Source organism: Phoenix dactylifera, chromosome 1 (genome assembly GCF_051530095.1).
Source record: "Phoenix dactylifera cultivar Ajwa chromosome 1, Ajwa_hap1_PhDact_Kaust_v1.1, whole genome shotgun sequence".
Taxonomy (NCBI): Eukaryota; Viridiplantae; Streptophyta; class Magnoliopsida; order Arecales; family Arecaceae; genus Phoenix; species Phoenix dactylifera.
In genome coordinates, this window is record NC_143190.1 from 20161956 (window position 1) to 20179347 (window position 17392).

General features: G+C 45.2%; 1 protein-coding gene across 1 annotated transcript in view; it reads right to left on the bottom strand.

The window, feature by feature from the left end:
- Positions 1 to 1867: 1867 nt before the first annotated feature.
- LOC103720603 (histone deacetylase 15) overlaps positions 1868 to 17392 on the bottom strand; it is a 65355-nt gene continuing 49830 nt past the window's right edge. The window contains exon 18 of the mRNA XM_088717698.2: positions 1868 to 2204. Within this exon, the coding sequence (XP_088573824.2) occupies positions 2071 to 2204 (134 nt within the window). The 3' untranslated portion in view covers positions 1868 to 2070. The remainder of the gene's footprint in view (positions 2205 to 17392) is intronic.

Sequence of the window (17392 nt, forward strand, 5' to 3'; positions counted from 1 at the left end):
AAATATCATGGAGTAGAGGGCTCGCGTCCCCCTCCACCCCTCCTCCCGTATCCAATCGATTATCGTAGCGAGTCTCCCTCCAGGATGATATGTTCCACTCTCAGCCTCCGTCTCGCATTGAAAATGCCCTCCCATGCTGCCCTGAGCTCCGCCCCTGCAACTGTCTGCCCGATAGTGCTTCGGCCTCCCGCAACAATCAACCATAAGTCATACTCTTGATTACAAAATCCACATCTGCTCTGCCTCTTTCACTAATAACACTATCATCAAAGTTCACCTTGAGATGGCTGAAGGGTGGGAGCACCCAAGAGAAAAAAAATGAGCCTGGGCTCTATATCAGCAGAGCGAGTGTTCCAGATGTCCCCAGCCATCCCAGATGAAGACTCCGTAGTGGTCCGGGAGAGCTCAATAGCCTAAAGAGTGGCTCTCTCTACTACACTACTCAGTGGTACCCGCCTGTTTTCAAAAACTCGAATGTTCTTGTCCAACCAAATGTGATACGCCAAATCTGCGCAAGGGATCCCCCACTCCATCATTCTCAAGCTCCGCATAGGCCCCCTCATTTGGCATAGGAGGTCATCAACTGATTGGGTAGCTTGGGGCTAAATAAAAGCTGCCATGCTCCAAATTTGTGCAACTCGCAAGCACCCAAACAAAACATGACTGATAGACTCCATACCCGGGCACCTCCCACAACACGAAGTAATCCAAACGCCCATCCTCTCCAACACGCTCCTAGTAGGTAGACATTCTCATGCCACTTTCTATAGAAACAAGGCCACAGAGATGAACACACATCCTCTACCATTTATCTGCCTGACAACATCTCCATCCATCTTTAAGATGTATCGTTTTTTTTGACTAATATGTTTCAGATGTATCATGGTATGCTGCAATTCAAAAGCCCTCTGGCCCCCAACATAGAGCTACTCATTTTGGTCAGCCATGGCAGCCTCGATTCACATCAACCCGACTCCTCAATCATCCAGAAAAAAATATTACAGTCATTGCTGAACCTAGTCCAATTCCAATAACTCACTCAAACCATCAGGATTGTTAGAATACTACATATTTAATCAATAGTTTATATGGCAAATCAATATTGATTAGATCTAAAATCTGCCACTGCTCATTCAATGAGCACCCAATTCGACACTCAACACCTTGAATACTCAATTGGACACTCAACACCTGCAGAATCGATCCTCCGCTCCTCACCTTCAAGTGGCACGGGATCGATCCACAATAGAGTTCTACTGATCTTGGATTTTTAAGTTACCATCATCACCCACACTTGCATCACCTCCCACAAATTTAGACAGGCATGCGAGCAAAATCAAAACAAACTCTTAGCTGCCAGTGACTGTTTCAGTCATTTTACTTCTCGAGTAATCATGCTGCAAAAGCCCAGCATTATACACAAACCTTCCCCCTGAACCCCTAGCATGCTACTTCGTAAAAATTTCTTCAATTCCCTGATTACAGATGTTGGCAACAGAATTACTTTTAACATTTCATGTAGCTTATCTAAAACTAGCACAGGAAAGAAACCAGGACAGGCAAAATTTTCCGTGGTGCCAGCAGCAAGGCACCAAAACGCAACCAGCGGCAAAGGTGGCGAGCGACGCATGCCATATACAACCATACGGCACCATCTCTGATTTCGTGTTTTTTTCTGTCACCTGTTTATGATGACACCACCGGTACTTGTTTATGAGAGAGCAAGACCCTGCAAAAGCTTGCCAGAAGAAAAATTCTTGTCCATGTGGTATTTTACGAGGGAAAAAAAAAACTTGCTCTTTACGCTACAAAACCTGCAATAGTAGGTTCTAACTCTGATGATCACAGCAATAATTTAACACCACCATGAAGTAAAACAACTTTTGCAAGTAAATGTTTACGATTCAATGGAAAAACTCTGGTTTAAATCTAGACAACTATCTTCCATTTTGAGCAGGAAAAAGTTTTGTTTGGGGAAAGTTTGCAATCTTCACCGATAACCTCATCCAAGAATTCCATGTTCATCATCAAACTAATGCATTGGTACACAGGCGACATAGCAACATGGTATCAACAGATTCTTTTTACATGTGCCCGCCCATTCAAACGGAAACTGCCATATAATAGTTCATAAACAAACCTTTTACTTCCCCATTTCCACCATAATGGACCGACTAAACGCCGCCTCTTCTTCATCTGGTTTCCTAGCAGCATCAGAGAGGATGTTTCATCCAAAAGAACAACTTAAATGAAATTTTATGCAGCGAAAACTTTAGAAATATTTCAAGAAAATGATTGGTCAAGTTAATGCCTTAAAAGCAAAAAACATAAGGATGCCTTATTTGCTGTAAAATTGGAATGTCCAATAACCATCCATCCATGATGATCGTTACTTTCACATGATTTCATTTTTTTTTTCACTTTGCCTATTGGTCACAACAGTTCTGAGTTCTAACTGCAGGATTGTAATGAAAATAAAAATTTACCACGACACAACAATCCACTGAATATCATGCTTTCAGCTGTAAATTTAAGTCCAAGGAATTAGCGGCTCCACAATTTTGTTATTATTTTAAGGTTATTTAACATGCACAAGTAACAGTCAAATTTTGATTTTTTCTAAAAATTTCCCGATATTCAAGAATGAAAGTAAGATGACATAAAGTTGACTTGGTTCAGATTACATATTCTTGTGGAGAGCTTTAATTTTGGATAATTTTCTCACATAATTTCAAAATATTCTCTAAGCACAGGTACCCATGACGATCTAAAATTACCTGCCAAGCAATGCTTAATGCAGTTGTGATCTAATACCCCCCCCCCCCCCCCCCCCCCCCCCCCGCCCCCAAAAAAAAAAAAAAATGGAAAACCAGAAAATAGTCCAGCATCCAGTTGAGAATTCTGTCCTTCAGTCTTCTATCATTTCAGTAGTTTCAAGGGTAGAACATGAAGCAACAATCACGATGACAAAGATATGAAGAGACGATCCTCGTTATTGAATGGAAACAGCAGAAGGTTAAGGTAATATTGTTTCATGAGAAATGCTATGTCCCCTTGACATTAAAAGGTTATGGTAATATTGTTTCGTGAGAAATGCTGTCCCCTTGACATTAAAAGATGACAGATTCTTTCAATATAAAGCATATAATATTTAATTGTCTGAATGTGTTGAATGCAACACAAAAATGTAAATGTTGCTATCTTAGCAGATAAGAGGCAGTTGCTAGATGATGGTGGCCCTACAGTTCTCCAATAAGTCCATCTGAAGAGGCAATTGTGGTTGCAGCCAGCTTATTCATATACCAGTGCACTTGTGGAGTCTTAATCGTTATATCACAAAATTCAAATCACAAAATTTCACTCTCCTACCACTCACTTCAAGCTGCATTATGTCAAACTTTTCCGATGCTACAGACAATCACCATTGTTAGAATTTGAACTATGTTAAGTCATTTTATTGTCAGTTTGTCTATCTAAAATTTAACATCTGCTGCACGCTAATCATAACATCACTTCACCTGTCATCAAGTGAATGCTATAAGCAGAACATCTATTCACAACGACAAAGTTTCAGAACTTAAATTATACAAGCTGCCATCAATGCCAGATTGCATCATCCACAAGAAAAAACCACTCAAAACAACGTAAACCTTAACCTTTTATACATTTGAGATTGAACTAACTATTTTGTTCTTGCATCCTACATAGAGCCAAATCCTCTAAATGGAATTTGTTTCAAACTTTAGATCAAAAATTCCAACTCTGTTTCAGGCCACTTCATCTTGATTCTTGAGCCAGAACCCGAAGACATCCTCTGCACTATGACAGACTTCCTTCTACACGTCACATCATCCCAAAGACCATCAAGCTTTACCTCCTATAGCTGTTACAAAAAGCTTGCTCATACGTCCTCATTTATGAGTCTAATTATCTGGCTCATGACATTCTAACTTCTAAAGTATTTGGGTCATCTGGAGCCTGTATCATATGTTCTTTGCTTTGTCTGACAATCTAATCAGATGAGCTAGTCCTGCAATCACTGTATTTGTTTCAGTGTTAATGTTAAATGAAGACCATGTGTCACTGCTTCACTAAGATGCACTGGCTCTACGTCTGGACATCTAAATAAAGATGTCCTTTTATTTGTGAGCTTCTATTCTACCCTTGAGTTACAAAAGAATTTCCATAAGTTGCAAGGATGCATACTCAATATTGTGTTCCAGCTAATTTTACTACTTGAGTGAGGACTCAGCCTATAGAGATACCACTTTAATGGTTGCTTTCATAAGCAATCCATGCACAATGAAAGAGTACATATATACAATGCACAGCATTTAACTACTAAACTGTTAATTTTAATAATCACCCTATCAGCTAAAGCCTTGCCAAGGAAAAGAAAATTACACAATCTTTAGGTATAAATTTTATTAAAAAAAAGTGAAAGGAGAGTTCAAGGAGGTGGACTAATTGAACAATTATAAGGACTAGAGTTTAGCATGTGAGATGCATGGTATGTCGATTGCCACTGATAGGGAGAATATTGGTTATCCTAACCTCAGGTTGTTCCGACCTACTTGACCTTGGTATTGACCGACGTGTCATTCTGGCCAGTCATGCCCAAGAGTAACGCCAAAGGTCATTGAAAGAGTTGCAATCATAGTCTTGGCAATGGTTACACCAGTACAATAGTAAATACACGATCAATACGATTATCGCTGCATGTCAATCGTGGAAAGCCGTTACCAGGCGCTAATGCTTGCTTATCCATTATCGTGCAATTATAGTACTTCTCGATAAATCAAGGGACACCTCTCTCATCCTATATATAGGGATGATTGGAGGACTCTCACATAGGCATCTTTAAGCTCCCACTTTTTCTAGAGCACTCTTCCACACTCAATCTCTCTCTTTCTCACTATTGCTCTAGATCTCCACTAACTTAAGCATTAGAGGGTCCCATGCCAGAAACCTCTGGCAGGTGGACTTCTTTGTAGGTCAATCCTACCTTCCTCGGTTTCGGCCAAGCTCGGCGTACCTCTGTTTCGGCCGACCTTGGCATACCTCGGGCGGAGACCAACCTAAACAAAGATTCTAGCAGCAACGATTGACACTAGAGAAAGGATTTGACCCACACCTGGGAAGAGAGAGATTGAAGTACTTTGTAAGCCAACATGCAGTCCGAAAGAGTCGTGATGCATCCAATGTGTCGCAGCGACAAGCTCAACCTGCATCTCATGCCTCCTAACAGAGTTTGTTTGTTGTGTGCACCACCACCACAACCGACCATCTCTATTAATCTTAAGCAATTCAACGTGCTCGTCCAGCAGACACAGACCTTAATAGCTACAGTTCAGGGCCTACAACAAACAACAACAAACCAACAGCGACCCACACCTACTCAATCAAGTCAACATTCCTGACCATTGATGCACCATATACGTCTATCATCCCCGACCACCGACGCACCATACACGTCCATTTAGTCATCATTCCTATCCGCGAACCCATGAACAATCTCGACAAAGTCGGCAGACTCAACATAGGAGTGTCAATCGAGATGAGAGGCGTCATACACCTAGCCCCCACTCTGACAAGGATTCTATTCTAGGGCACACTTTTTGCTGTCTCAAGGCGAGAGGCTGACCTTGATCGAAAGATTGAAGAGATGGGTCGCCAAATTGAGGCAATAAAGGGACAAACTTTGAGGCCTACTAATGCATCGACTTTACTACAGATCCCCCTTCTCCCGACGGATCATGGAGTAGCCAATTCCACCTCGACTCAAAATATCTCAGGTGGAACAGTATAACGGCACCTCGGATCCGTTAGATCATATGGAGAGCTTTAAAGCTCTCATGATGCTTCATGGAACAATCGATGTTGTGTTATGCAAGACTTTTCCTGCTACTCTTTGCAAAGCAGCTCAGTTCTAGTACTCGAAACTTTGGCCGAGTTCCATCCATTCCTTCGAGCAGCATGGAGGACTTTTAACGACGCACGTCATCAGCAGCCGGAGACAGCGCCGAGGCTTTGACGCCTACTTGACATCAAACAGAGGGAAGAAGAATCCCTCCGTGATTTCGTCAACCGCTTCAACGTGGCGATGTTGGAAGTACATGACTTAAATCAGTTGACCGCTGTTGGCTATGAAGGGAGGATTGAGGCCGCCTCATTTCCTCTTCTATTTAGAGCACTTTGTTGGCGACGCCCTGCACCGGAACCCACTCACACCGGTACAACCACCAACGTCGGACAAGCAAAGAGAGAAGCAAACGGATAAGCACTCTCTCGCTCCCTCGACACCGGACTCAAGGATCACCGCTTCGCTTCCGCTACGAAGGGCAAAAGATTACCCCGTGGTTTCAATAGGGTAAAACACTTGAGCACCGCAGCGGATTATCAAACCAAAGGAAGAAGAAATAGGAAGAAAATAGCAAAGCAAACACAAAGATGTAACGAGGTTCGGCTACAAGTAGCCTACGTCCTCTACCGCTCCAAATCTCAATTAGGATGAACAGATTACAGAGATAGCACACACCTGAACGATCACACGCAATCGCTCTACAAGAGATTCACACAGAATTCCCCTTGCACAAGAAGTAGGATCCCAATCCTCTTCTTCTCTAGAACCCTAGCCGCACAAAACAAGAGTCTCTCTCAAAATATCCTTGAATATCTCTACTCCTAGGGCTCTCATGAGTCCTATATATAGTCTCAAGACCTTCAGATGATCATAGCCGTCGAAACGCTACCAAAAAACACCAAAAGAAAATCGTCCGTACGATTTTCCGCGAGCCCGAGTCGACTCGGCTGTGGTTCGAGTCGACTCTGGCACGTCTGGACAAAACTGGCACGATCTAGGGTCGACTCGACTGTAGCTCGAGTCGACTCGACGATGCTTCGAGTCGACTCGACTGTAGCTCGAGTCGACTCTGACAGTCCAGACAGAAACATGGTTTTCTCGGTCTTCTGGTCTTTCTCCTCCCGGGTCGACTCGACTGTTCCCGAGTCGACTCGACTGTTCCCGAGTCGACTCGACTGTAGCTCGAGTCGACTCCGACAGTCCGCCAGACAGAATTATGCAGAATTGATTCTCCTTCAATTCTCTTCATCACCAATGGTCTCCACATACCCCAACAATCTCCCACTTGGAGACCATGGGTATATCCTCTTATTACTTGGCTCTCCTCTGTGCTCCCACTGAAACTGAATCATCCTAGTGAGATAGGTACGATGCCTCCTCAACGTCTTCAAGCATGAAGACCAGCAGAAGCTGAACAACTCCTCAGCTTCTCCACCGTGACGACCTTCGTCAACATATCTGCAGGATTCTGACTTGTATGAATCTTCTCCAACTTGACGAGTCCCTGCTCGAGCAATGACCTCACGAAGTGGTACCGTATGTCAATATGCTTCGTCCTTGAATGGAAAGCTGAATTCTTTGCCAGATGAATTGCACTTTGACTATCTGAATATAACATGCAATCCTTCTGCTCCTTCCCAAGCTCCTTCATCAAGCCCTGAAGCCATATTAGTTCCTTGCACGCCTCTGTGGCTGCCACATACTCCGCCTCCGTAGTCGACAATGCAACAACTGGTTGCAACCTGGAAATCCAACTGATGGCTCCACTGCCCAAGGTGAACAAGTATCCTGTCGTGCTCCTCCTGCCGTCCAAGTCCCCTGCCATGTCTGAGTCCACAAAGCCCTGTAACCGGATCTCAGAACCTCCATAGCACAATGACATGTGCTCCGTGCCTCTCAGATACCTCAGTATCCATTTGATTGCACGCCAATGCTCCAAGCCTGGGCAGCTCATAAAGCGACTCACAACTCCCACTGCTTGAGCAATGTCAGGTCTCGTACAGACCATAGCGTACATCAAGCTCCCCACCGCCGATGCATACGGGATTTTTGACATATTGAGCTCCTCCACCCGCGTCTTCGGACTTTGTCCTTTTGAAAGCTTTAAGTGGGCACCTAGTGGTGTGCCAACAGGTTTGGCACCCTCCATGCAGAATCTCTTGAGTACTCTGCTGATGTACTCCGCCTGAGATAGTCTGAGGATATGTTTAGATCTATCTCTGCTGATCCGCATCCCAAGGATCTGTTTCGCTGCTCCTAGATCCTTCATTGCAAATTTTCTTGACAGCTTCAGCTTCAATTTTGCAATCTCATGCATGCTAGCTCCTGCAACTAACATGTCATCAACATATAATAGCAAGATAATGTAAGATGTACCGAAGTCCCGGAAGTAGCAACAGTGATCCTCCTGACATCTCCTGTATCCTATCTCAAGCATGTAACTATCGAACTTGAGATACCATTGCCTGAGCGCCTGTTTCAAACCATAGAGGCTTTTCTTCAATTTGCAAACCAAGTCACCCGTGCCAGCTGCAACGTATCCCTCCGGCTGCTGCATATATATCTCCTCATCGAGATCTCCGTGAAGAAAAGCTGTCTTCACATCAAGCTGCTCTAAGTAAAGATTCTCTACTGCCACCATGCTCAGCACCGCCCGAATAGAACTCATCTTGACTACAGGAGAAAAGATCTCCGTGAAGTCGATACCTGCTCTCTGCTGAAATCCTTTTACAACCAGCCTGGCCTTGTACCGTTTCTTCCCATTCTGCTCTTCCTTCAGCCTGTAAACCCATTTGTTTGACAGTGCTTTCTTCCCCTTGGGCAGATCCACCAAATCCCACGTTTGATTCTGCTCCAATGACTCCATCTCATCATCCATGGCCAACTCCCACTCCTTCCTAGTATCAACCTCCAATGCCTCCGTGAAGCATTCAGGTTCGCCATTATCTGTGAGCAGCAAATAACTAAGAGTCCCATCATATCTTTGAGGAGGCTTCCCATGAGTACTACGAGTGGACCTTCTTAGTTGTGGAAAGGGTGCCAATACTTCAGGTTCTTGCTCTGACTGAGTCTTCTGACCAGAATTTGTAGACTCCTCTTCAGGATCCACAAAACACGGCTCAACAGGTTTTGTTTCTGATTCAGTGCTCTGCTGCATTTTCTCATTAAATACCACATCATTACTACGAATGATTTTCCTGTGTTCGGGATCCCAAAACCGATACCCAAACTGTTGACCTCCGTATCCAACGAAAATGCACTTCTTTGATTTGGCGTCTAGTTTGCTTCTTTGACTGGAATCAACATGGACATAACTGGTACAACCGAATACTCGTAAGTGCGCCAAATCAATCTTCTTCGCTGTCCATGCTTCCTCAGGAATCCCAAATTCAAGTTTCTTTGATGGCCCTCTGTTGATCAAGTAGGCAGCAGTGTTAACTGCTACCGCCCAAAACTGCTGTGGCAATCCAGCATGTATCCTCATACTCCTGGCACGCTCATTAATTGTTCTGTTCATCCTTTCAGCAACTCCATTTTGTTGTGGTGTCCCTGGAATTGTCCTCTGCCTGACGATCCCAGCCTCTGCACAGTAGTCCTCAAACTCCCTGCTACAATACTCACCACCGTTGTCTGATCTCAGGCATTTTAACCTCCTTCCTGTCTCGAGTTCTACCATTGCCTGCCATCTCCTGAAGACCCCAAATACCTCTGACTTGTGCTTCAAGAAGAACACCCAAAGCTTCCTGGTAGCATCATCAATAAAAGTAACATAGTACTGAGATCCACCAATGGAAGAAACCGGTGCAGGCCCCCACACGTCCGTGTGCACGAGATCTAGCTTTTCTTGCTTCCGAGGTTTACCTTCTTTGTTGAATGAAACACGCTTCTGCTTTCCGAGAATACAATCCTCACAGAAGTCCATCTCAACACTCCTGAGACCCTGCAACTTTCCCAACTGGTGCATCACCTCCAGTCCCTGATAACTCATGTGCCCAAGTCTGCAATGCCATAACTTGGCGTCCACATCTGCTGCAGCAACTCCAATAGAGTTCTCCGTGCCGTTGGCGATATAAAGTGTCCCAACCTTCTTGCCACTAGCCACCATCAACGAACCCCTGGATATCTTCCACTGATCAGCTGTGAAAATAGTCTTGTACCCCTGGCTCGCCAACTGTCCAACAGAAATCAGATTCCTCTGCAGTTGAGGCACGTGCCGTACGTCCTCAAGCTCAAGTGAAGATCCAGAAATCAACTTCACTTCCGCGCTTCCCCTTCCTTGTATGGTGCAAGGCTCTCCATCCCCTAAGTAGACTTTGCCGAAGTCTCCCTTCTCATATCCTCCAAGAAGCTTCCGTTGGGATGTAGCATGGAAAGACGCGCCCGAGTCTATCACCCAAGACTCGTCACCGGTAGATAAAGATAGAACGAGGGCATCCATATCACCGTTTTCAGCAAGATTTGCCAGATCCTTGCTGACTCCTTCGGTGTGGTCGCCTTGCTTCCCTTTAGGAGATTTGCAGTCCCTCCTAAAGTGCCCCATCTTCCTGCAGTTCCAGCACTTCGCTCCCTTGTTCTGAGGTGCTCGAGACCTGCTGGATCTCGACTTCGAGTCGCTTCGAAATCGACCGTCCTTCTTTTGTCTTCCCCGGTTAGAGATGTTTAGTGCACTTCCAGACGACTCCGTAGCTCCAGAAGATTTCCTTCTTGCTTCTTCACTCAGAAGCACTCCCACAACGTCATCAAAGATCAACTTCCCCGTCGCCGAAGAGTTGCTCACCGCCATCACCAGGCCCTCCCAGCTATCAGGCAATCCGGAGAGAATTAGCAATGCCCGAATCTCATCGTCAAAACTAATCTCCACTGACTCCAACTAGGCCGTGAGTCCATTGAACTCGTTGAGGTATTCTGCTACGCTACCGCCATTTTTCATACGAAGATTAAACAACCTCTTCATGAGAAATACCTTGTTTGATGCTGAGGGTTTCTCGTACATCCGCGACAATGTTGCCATCAACTCCATCGTCGTCTTCTCGTTTTTGATGTTGAATGCCACTTGGGATGCAAGTGACAATCTTATGGTGCCGAGCGTCTTCCGATCGAGGACCTCCCAGTCTTCATCGGACATCTTCTCTGGTTTCTTCGCTCTACCTCCAAGAGGTAAATAGAGATCCTTCTGGTAAAGATAATCCTCTATTTGCATCTTTCAAAATCCGAAGTTCGTGCCATTGAACTTCTCAATTCGCAACTTCCCTTCATCCGCCATTGCAGAATACCAATAGCTCTGATACCACTTGTTGGCGACGCCCTGCACCGGAACCCACTCACACCGGTACAACCACCAACGTCGGACAAGCAAAGAGAGAAGCAAACGGATAAGCACTCTCTCGCTCCCTCGATACCGGACTCAAGGATCACCGCTTCGCTTCCGCTACGAAGGGCAAAAGATTACCCCGTGGTTTCAATAGGGTAAAACACTTGAGCACCGCAGCGGATTATCAAACCAAAGGAAGAAGAAATAGGAAGAAAATAGCAAAGCAAACACAAAGATGTAACGAGGTTCGGCTACAAGTAGCCTACGTCCTCTACCGCTCCAAATCTCAATTAGGATGAACAGATTACAGAGATAGCACACACCTGAACGATCACACGCAATCGCTCTACAAGAGATTCACACAGAATTCCCCTTGCACAAGAAGTAGGATCCCAATCCTCTTCTTCTCTAGAACCCTAGCCGCACAAAACAAGAGTCTCTCTCAAAATATCCTTGAATATCTCTACTCCTAGGGCTCTCATGAGTCCTATATATAGTCTCAAGACCTTCAGATGATCATAGCCGTCGAAACGCTACCAAAAAACACCAAAAGAAAATCGTCCGTACGATTTTCCGCGAGCCCGAGTCGACTCGGCTGTGGTTCGAGTCGACTCTGGCACGTCTGGACAAAACTGGCACGATCTAGGGTCGACTCGACTGTAGCTCGAGTCGACTCTGACAGTCCAGACAGAAACATGATTTTCTCGGTCTTCTGGTCTTTCTCCTCCCGGGTCGACTCGACTGTTCCCGAGTCGACTCGACTGTTCCCGAGTCGACTCGACTGTAGCTCGAGTCGACTCCGACAGTCCGCCAGACAGAATTATGCAGAATTGATTCTCCTTCAATTCTCTTCATCACCAATGGTCTCCACATACCCCAACACACTTCCCCGCAGACTTTGCAGAGATGTTGGCCCGAGCAAAAAAGTATGCCAATATGAAGGAAGCCATGGCATTTCAATAAGAGTCAGCCGAGGATAGTCCCAGAAAAGGAGGCAAGAGGAGACGAGAGGAAAAAGATGCTCCAAGAGAAGATTCTCGCTGAGAAGAAAGTACTCGCCGGATGAAGAGACCACGTCAAAATTTTGAGAGCTACACTCTTATCAATGCACCGAGGGCTCAAATTCTTATGGAGATAGAGGGCCAAGGATATTTGCCGGCTCCTTGGTGATTGAAGGCGCCAAAAAGTAAGAGAGATAAGTGCTGTCGATTTCACTGAGACAATAAACATTACACCGAGTGCATCTAGTTGAAGGATGAGATTCAAGCACTCATCCAATGTGGTTGGTTAGATCAATAGAACAATAATCAGCGTGGTTGGAAAGAGCCTACCTCGGATCGACATACTCCTGAATAGCCAATTGATAATCGACCAACAGTGGAGGTTATCAATACTATTACTGTGGGTGCTGCAGGTGGGATGTTGGGCACCTTGAAAGGTCGCGACTGAGGAGAGCAGGAGGAAGATGCATCCTTGAAGAGGTAGAGGGCAGGAGATGTCATTTCTTTCTCCAATGCCAACTTGGGAGGAGTTCAGACCCCTCATAATGTTGCTGTAGTTATCTCTCTTACTATTTCAAATTGATGTAAGAAGAATTCTAATTGATAATGGAAGTTCAGCCGATATGTTATTCTATGATGCTTTCCAAAAAATGAAGTCACCTGCTGAACGGCTAAGAAAGGTTAATTCGCCACCAGTCGAATTCTCCTAAGTATTCTCATAAAGGGTGTAATCAACCTACCAGTTACTGCAGGTCAAGAGCCTCGACATAGCACGGTGAGGCTGGATTTCCTAGCGGTCCAAGTCTTCTCTGCCTACAACGCAATTTTAGGTCGGCCCGGCCTAAATGCCTTTTGAGATGTGGTGTCTACTTACCATTTGTCCGTGAGATTCCCCACCAAAAATGGGGTAAAAGTCCGAGATGACCAAACATTAGCTCAGCAATGTTATATGGCATGCTCAAAGGAAAGAAACCTGTGGAGACGTTGCCAATTGAGGGGCTGGACACCAGATGAGCTGAAGAAGCAACGAGGGGAACCAACCGAAGATTGGTGCTTATTCACTTAAAGGAGGAACCTGATCGAATTGTTTAAACCGACTCGCAATTGAACATGGAGAATCGAGAAAAGCTCATCGATTTTCTTCATACCAATGCCGATGTTTTTTCTTGGTTAGCCTTGAACATGCCAGGATAAGCCCCGAGGTGATTGTTCACAAGCTCAATGTGAATCTGGCACACCGACCTGTGCGGCATAAAGAGGAACTTTGCCGTGGAAAGACAAGTCATAGACCAAAATGTTGACAAGCTTCTAGAGGCTGGATTTGTACGCGAGGTGAATTATCCTGGTTGGCCAATGTTGTCTTAGTTAAAAAAAAAAGCTAGTGAAAAATGACGTGTCTGCATTGATTGACTACACCGACCTAAAAAAGCTTGCCCCAAAGATAGTTTCCCCTTTCCGAGGATCGATTAGCTCGTGGACACAACCTCGAAACATCAACTCTTGATCATTATGGATGTGTTCTCCAACTATAATCAGATCCAAATGGACGTCGAGGATGAGGAAACAACTTTCATCACCGACAAAGGCCTCTATTGCTATAATGTAATGCCCTTTGGCCTAAAGAACATAGGGCGACCTATCAGCAACTTGTCAATAAAATCTTCAAAGAATAGATCAGCCAAAACATAGAGGTCTACGGAGATGACATGCTTGTAATAAGCCGAACAGTCGAGCAACATACTGACGACCTGAAAGAGCCTTTTGCAACCGTCAGAAGATACCGCATGAAGCTTAATCTGAGCAAGTGCACCTTCGGTGTTACCTCAAGCAAATTTCTTGGGATTCTAGTGACATGGAATGAAAGCAAACCTAGAGAAAATCCGAGTAGCGCAAGAATGCAACCCCTAAAGACAATAAAGGAGGTTCAGCATCTAGCCAGTCGGATAGCAGCACAAAACCAAATAGAACGTTAAAGGTATAACTTCATAACAGAACAAAAAAGATAGAAATTATAAAGAAATACCCTGGAGGTCGATCGAACTCAAGTCGACATTGATCAAGGTTTCTTCGAACAACAAATCTCGTAAGGGAGAAATCTTGGATTTGAGAAGAGTGTCCAAACACCGTTGATCGTCACTAGATAACTTTGGAGGTCAGTTGAACTGACCTCCGAGGTGTTCCCCACAGTCTCGAACCACCATGGCTGCTCGGATGAAATGAAGAAGAATCTCCCCTTCCATCCATAAATGGAAGAGGGAGCACCTTAGATTATTTGGCAGCTTTTTCGAGGAGAAAAGTACCGCCAACTTCTTTCCTGAGGATGCCTCTTCAAGGTGAAGCAACCCCAAAAAAAAGAAGCGGAAGTTCGGAGGTTATGGAGAAGGCAAAGAACAAGAAAACCTACGGTGACTCGCCAAGAATTAAGAACTAAATAGGTCGGGACGAGGTTGTAAACCCTCATTAACTGAAGTATAAAAGAATGTAAAGGAAATCTCAGCCCGACCTTAAGAGTTTCCTCGTGCAGGCTCAGTCGAGAAGGAGGATTGGTGACTCGATCATCAGGACCAACAAGCTCAAGGTGGAACTTGGGAGGAAATAAAAATTGAGCTCGGATTCTTTCCAAATGCTCTCGAATGAGGATGGATTCCTCATTCTCCGAGCCAAAATTAACTTCGAACCCGACCTCACTAGGAGTTGGAGAACGCAAAGCGACAACATTAAAATGTTGAATGATAGGCTTCAAATACGAAGCAGTTTGCCATGATTAAGGCATGGGATTTTAAGTGCCAAAACCAAAGCCACATATCCTGATGACATTTGAAATTGAAAAATTAAATATCAATCATTCAGCTCTGACATCACGACAAAACAAGCCACCGAGCTACCAACACATCCAGGCAGACTATTTTCCCGGGCCGAGCTGCTGATCTCAACTCAGTTGAGGAAGGGGCAGGTAATGTGGTAGAAAATAAACTTGATGATGTGGCATAATCGAATTCGTTTAGCTCACAACTGACATGGCAATCAAGATACACTCTGTAGCTCCTTGAGCAGAGGTTGAGCAGAACAAACAAGATCAACGAAACCGGTACTGGGCACTATACCGGTTCTCCAACAACACGAGTCGGTACGGGCCGCGCCGAGCCTGTACCGTACCGACAGAGACGACACAGACCGCGGAAGAGAGAGAAGAGGGACAGGAAGGAGGCTTGCCGACTTTATTTAAAATCGCGAAATTTTTTAAGTCCGCGGTCGGACCCCTGTTTCGATCGAAACAGGAAAAGCAGTCGCGGCCTCGCTTCCCGCAGCCTCCGCCAGCGTCCTGCCCTCTCCCTCCCCCACTCGCTCTTTTTTTTCTCTGGCAACAGGTTTCGTTTCTATTGCTGGAACCGTACCGATGAGCCACTGGTAGGCTCGAAACGACCGGAACTGCTCGATTTGGGACGGTTCCGCCGACCTTGAGACCAAAAATGGCTGACCTTCAAGGTCACACATCATCCAATGTGCCGATAAAGTCTCACAGCTCACCCAGATATCCAATAAGCTCGGCAATCATTCCACCGACCAAAGCCCTCTTACCTCGAAAAATGGCCCTACATCTTCGTATGGAAGTAGGCTCCCTCCACAATGCCACAAGTTAAAAAGCCTGTAATAAATGGCTCTGAAGTCAATTAAAACACATCCCTAAACGGTTACAGCCACGTACCGTACCGGTACCGGCCGGTTCAGCACGTACCGTACCGGTACCGGCGCCAACTGGTATGGTTTAGCCATGAAAAACGGTACAGAGCCCGTACCAGCCGAACCCAGCCAGAGCTTGGAAAGAAGAGGAGAGAGCAAGTGGGGGAGGGAGAGAGGCCTCCGCCGCCAGCAGAAAACCGTGGGGGGGGGGGGGTAGCCGGAGGCCGAGGTCGCATCACCTATTTCTTTCGAAATAGGAGACGCGACTGCGGCCTTGGCCTCTCCGCCGCCCCCCCCCCCCCCCCCGCGCCCGCAGGCGGCGGAGACCTCTCCTCCCTTCCCCACTCACTCTCTCTAGGCCTTCATCTTCTCCGACTCCGGCTAGGGCCATTTCAGTACGGGCCTGGTACCGGTTCTAGTTTCGAACAAGTCGAACCGGTCCGGTAGGCCACCGGTAGGCCTACCGGTACCGGTTCGACATACCTTGGTTACAACACGTCCTTAGGCAATTACAACACAACCCTAGACGGATACAGCATGATCCTAGACCATTACAGCATGTTCCTCAACAATTATTGCACGACCTTAGTCAATTACAGCACGACTTCAAGTGGTTGGGTCACGACGCTCAGGAGACTCAGAACTTCATGGCTATAAATAGACCTAGAACCTTTGCATGAAAGGTAGGAGACTCTACGATCAAATTCCTTCTCCCACATCATCAAACTCCGTCTGACTTGAGCATTGGACAACTCAGCAAGAGCCCACTTCGGCAAGAGGATGCTTCGGCATTTTGGTATAATGCGAGGATGCTTTATTTTTTATTATTTATTGTTTTCAAATATTTAAACTTTTTAGTGCCTTAACTTAATTTTTAATTTTTAACAAATATTTAAATGTTTTAGGTTTGAGGAGGCCGGATACCATTAAAGGTAGGACTGACTTGGGTTGAACCTTCCTCCTTCCCCTCATTTTTCACCTCTCTCCTCCCTTCCCCCTCTCTCTAACCATCCCATAAATGAAGACGAGGAAAGAGAGTAATAAGGGGGGCATGACTTCCTGTTTTTTACCCAAAACAAAGGGACTTGCTTGCATCGCAATTGGTATTGGCTAAAACAGCCTCCACATTCGCTTGTCTCGATTGGTTCTGAGTGGGACAGGCATCATGTCCAAGTTCATGCCCAAACCAGTGTCCCACACTTGTCTCACAATGTTCTCTTTGTGGAACCATATGATATTGTGGAGATACAACCGATACTTTAATTCTTGGCTACGTTGATCTTCCCCAAGTCACAAAACCTCAGACTCATAAACAATTTCCTACCTTCTCAAATTTTTTTTGACATCTTTTATAAGAGTAGACCTTGTACTACCATGTCCATTCAAAAGTCTATTCTCATACTCGTCTTTCAGAATTACTTCTATAACATTGTGTAAAAGTTGGATTTTTTTCCTTTAAACTTTACACTCCTCCTTGACCATAGTTCCTTAGGTTGCTATCCTTGTAAATTAAAAGGGACTACCAACAAAACTTCA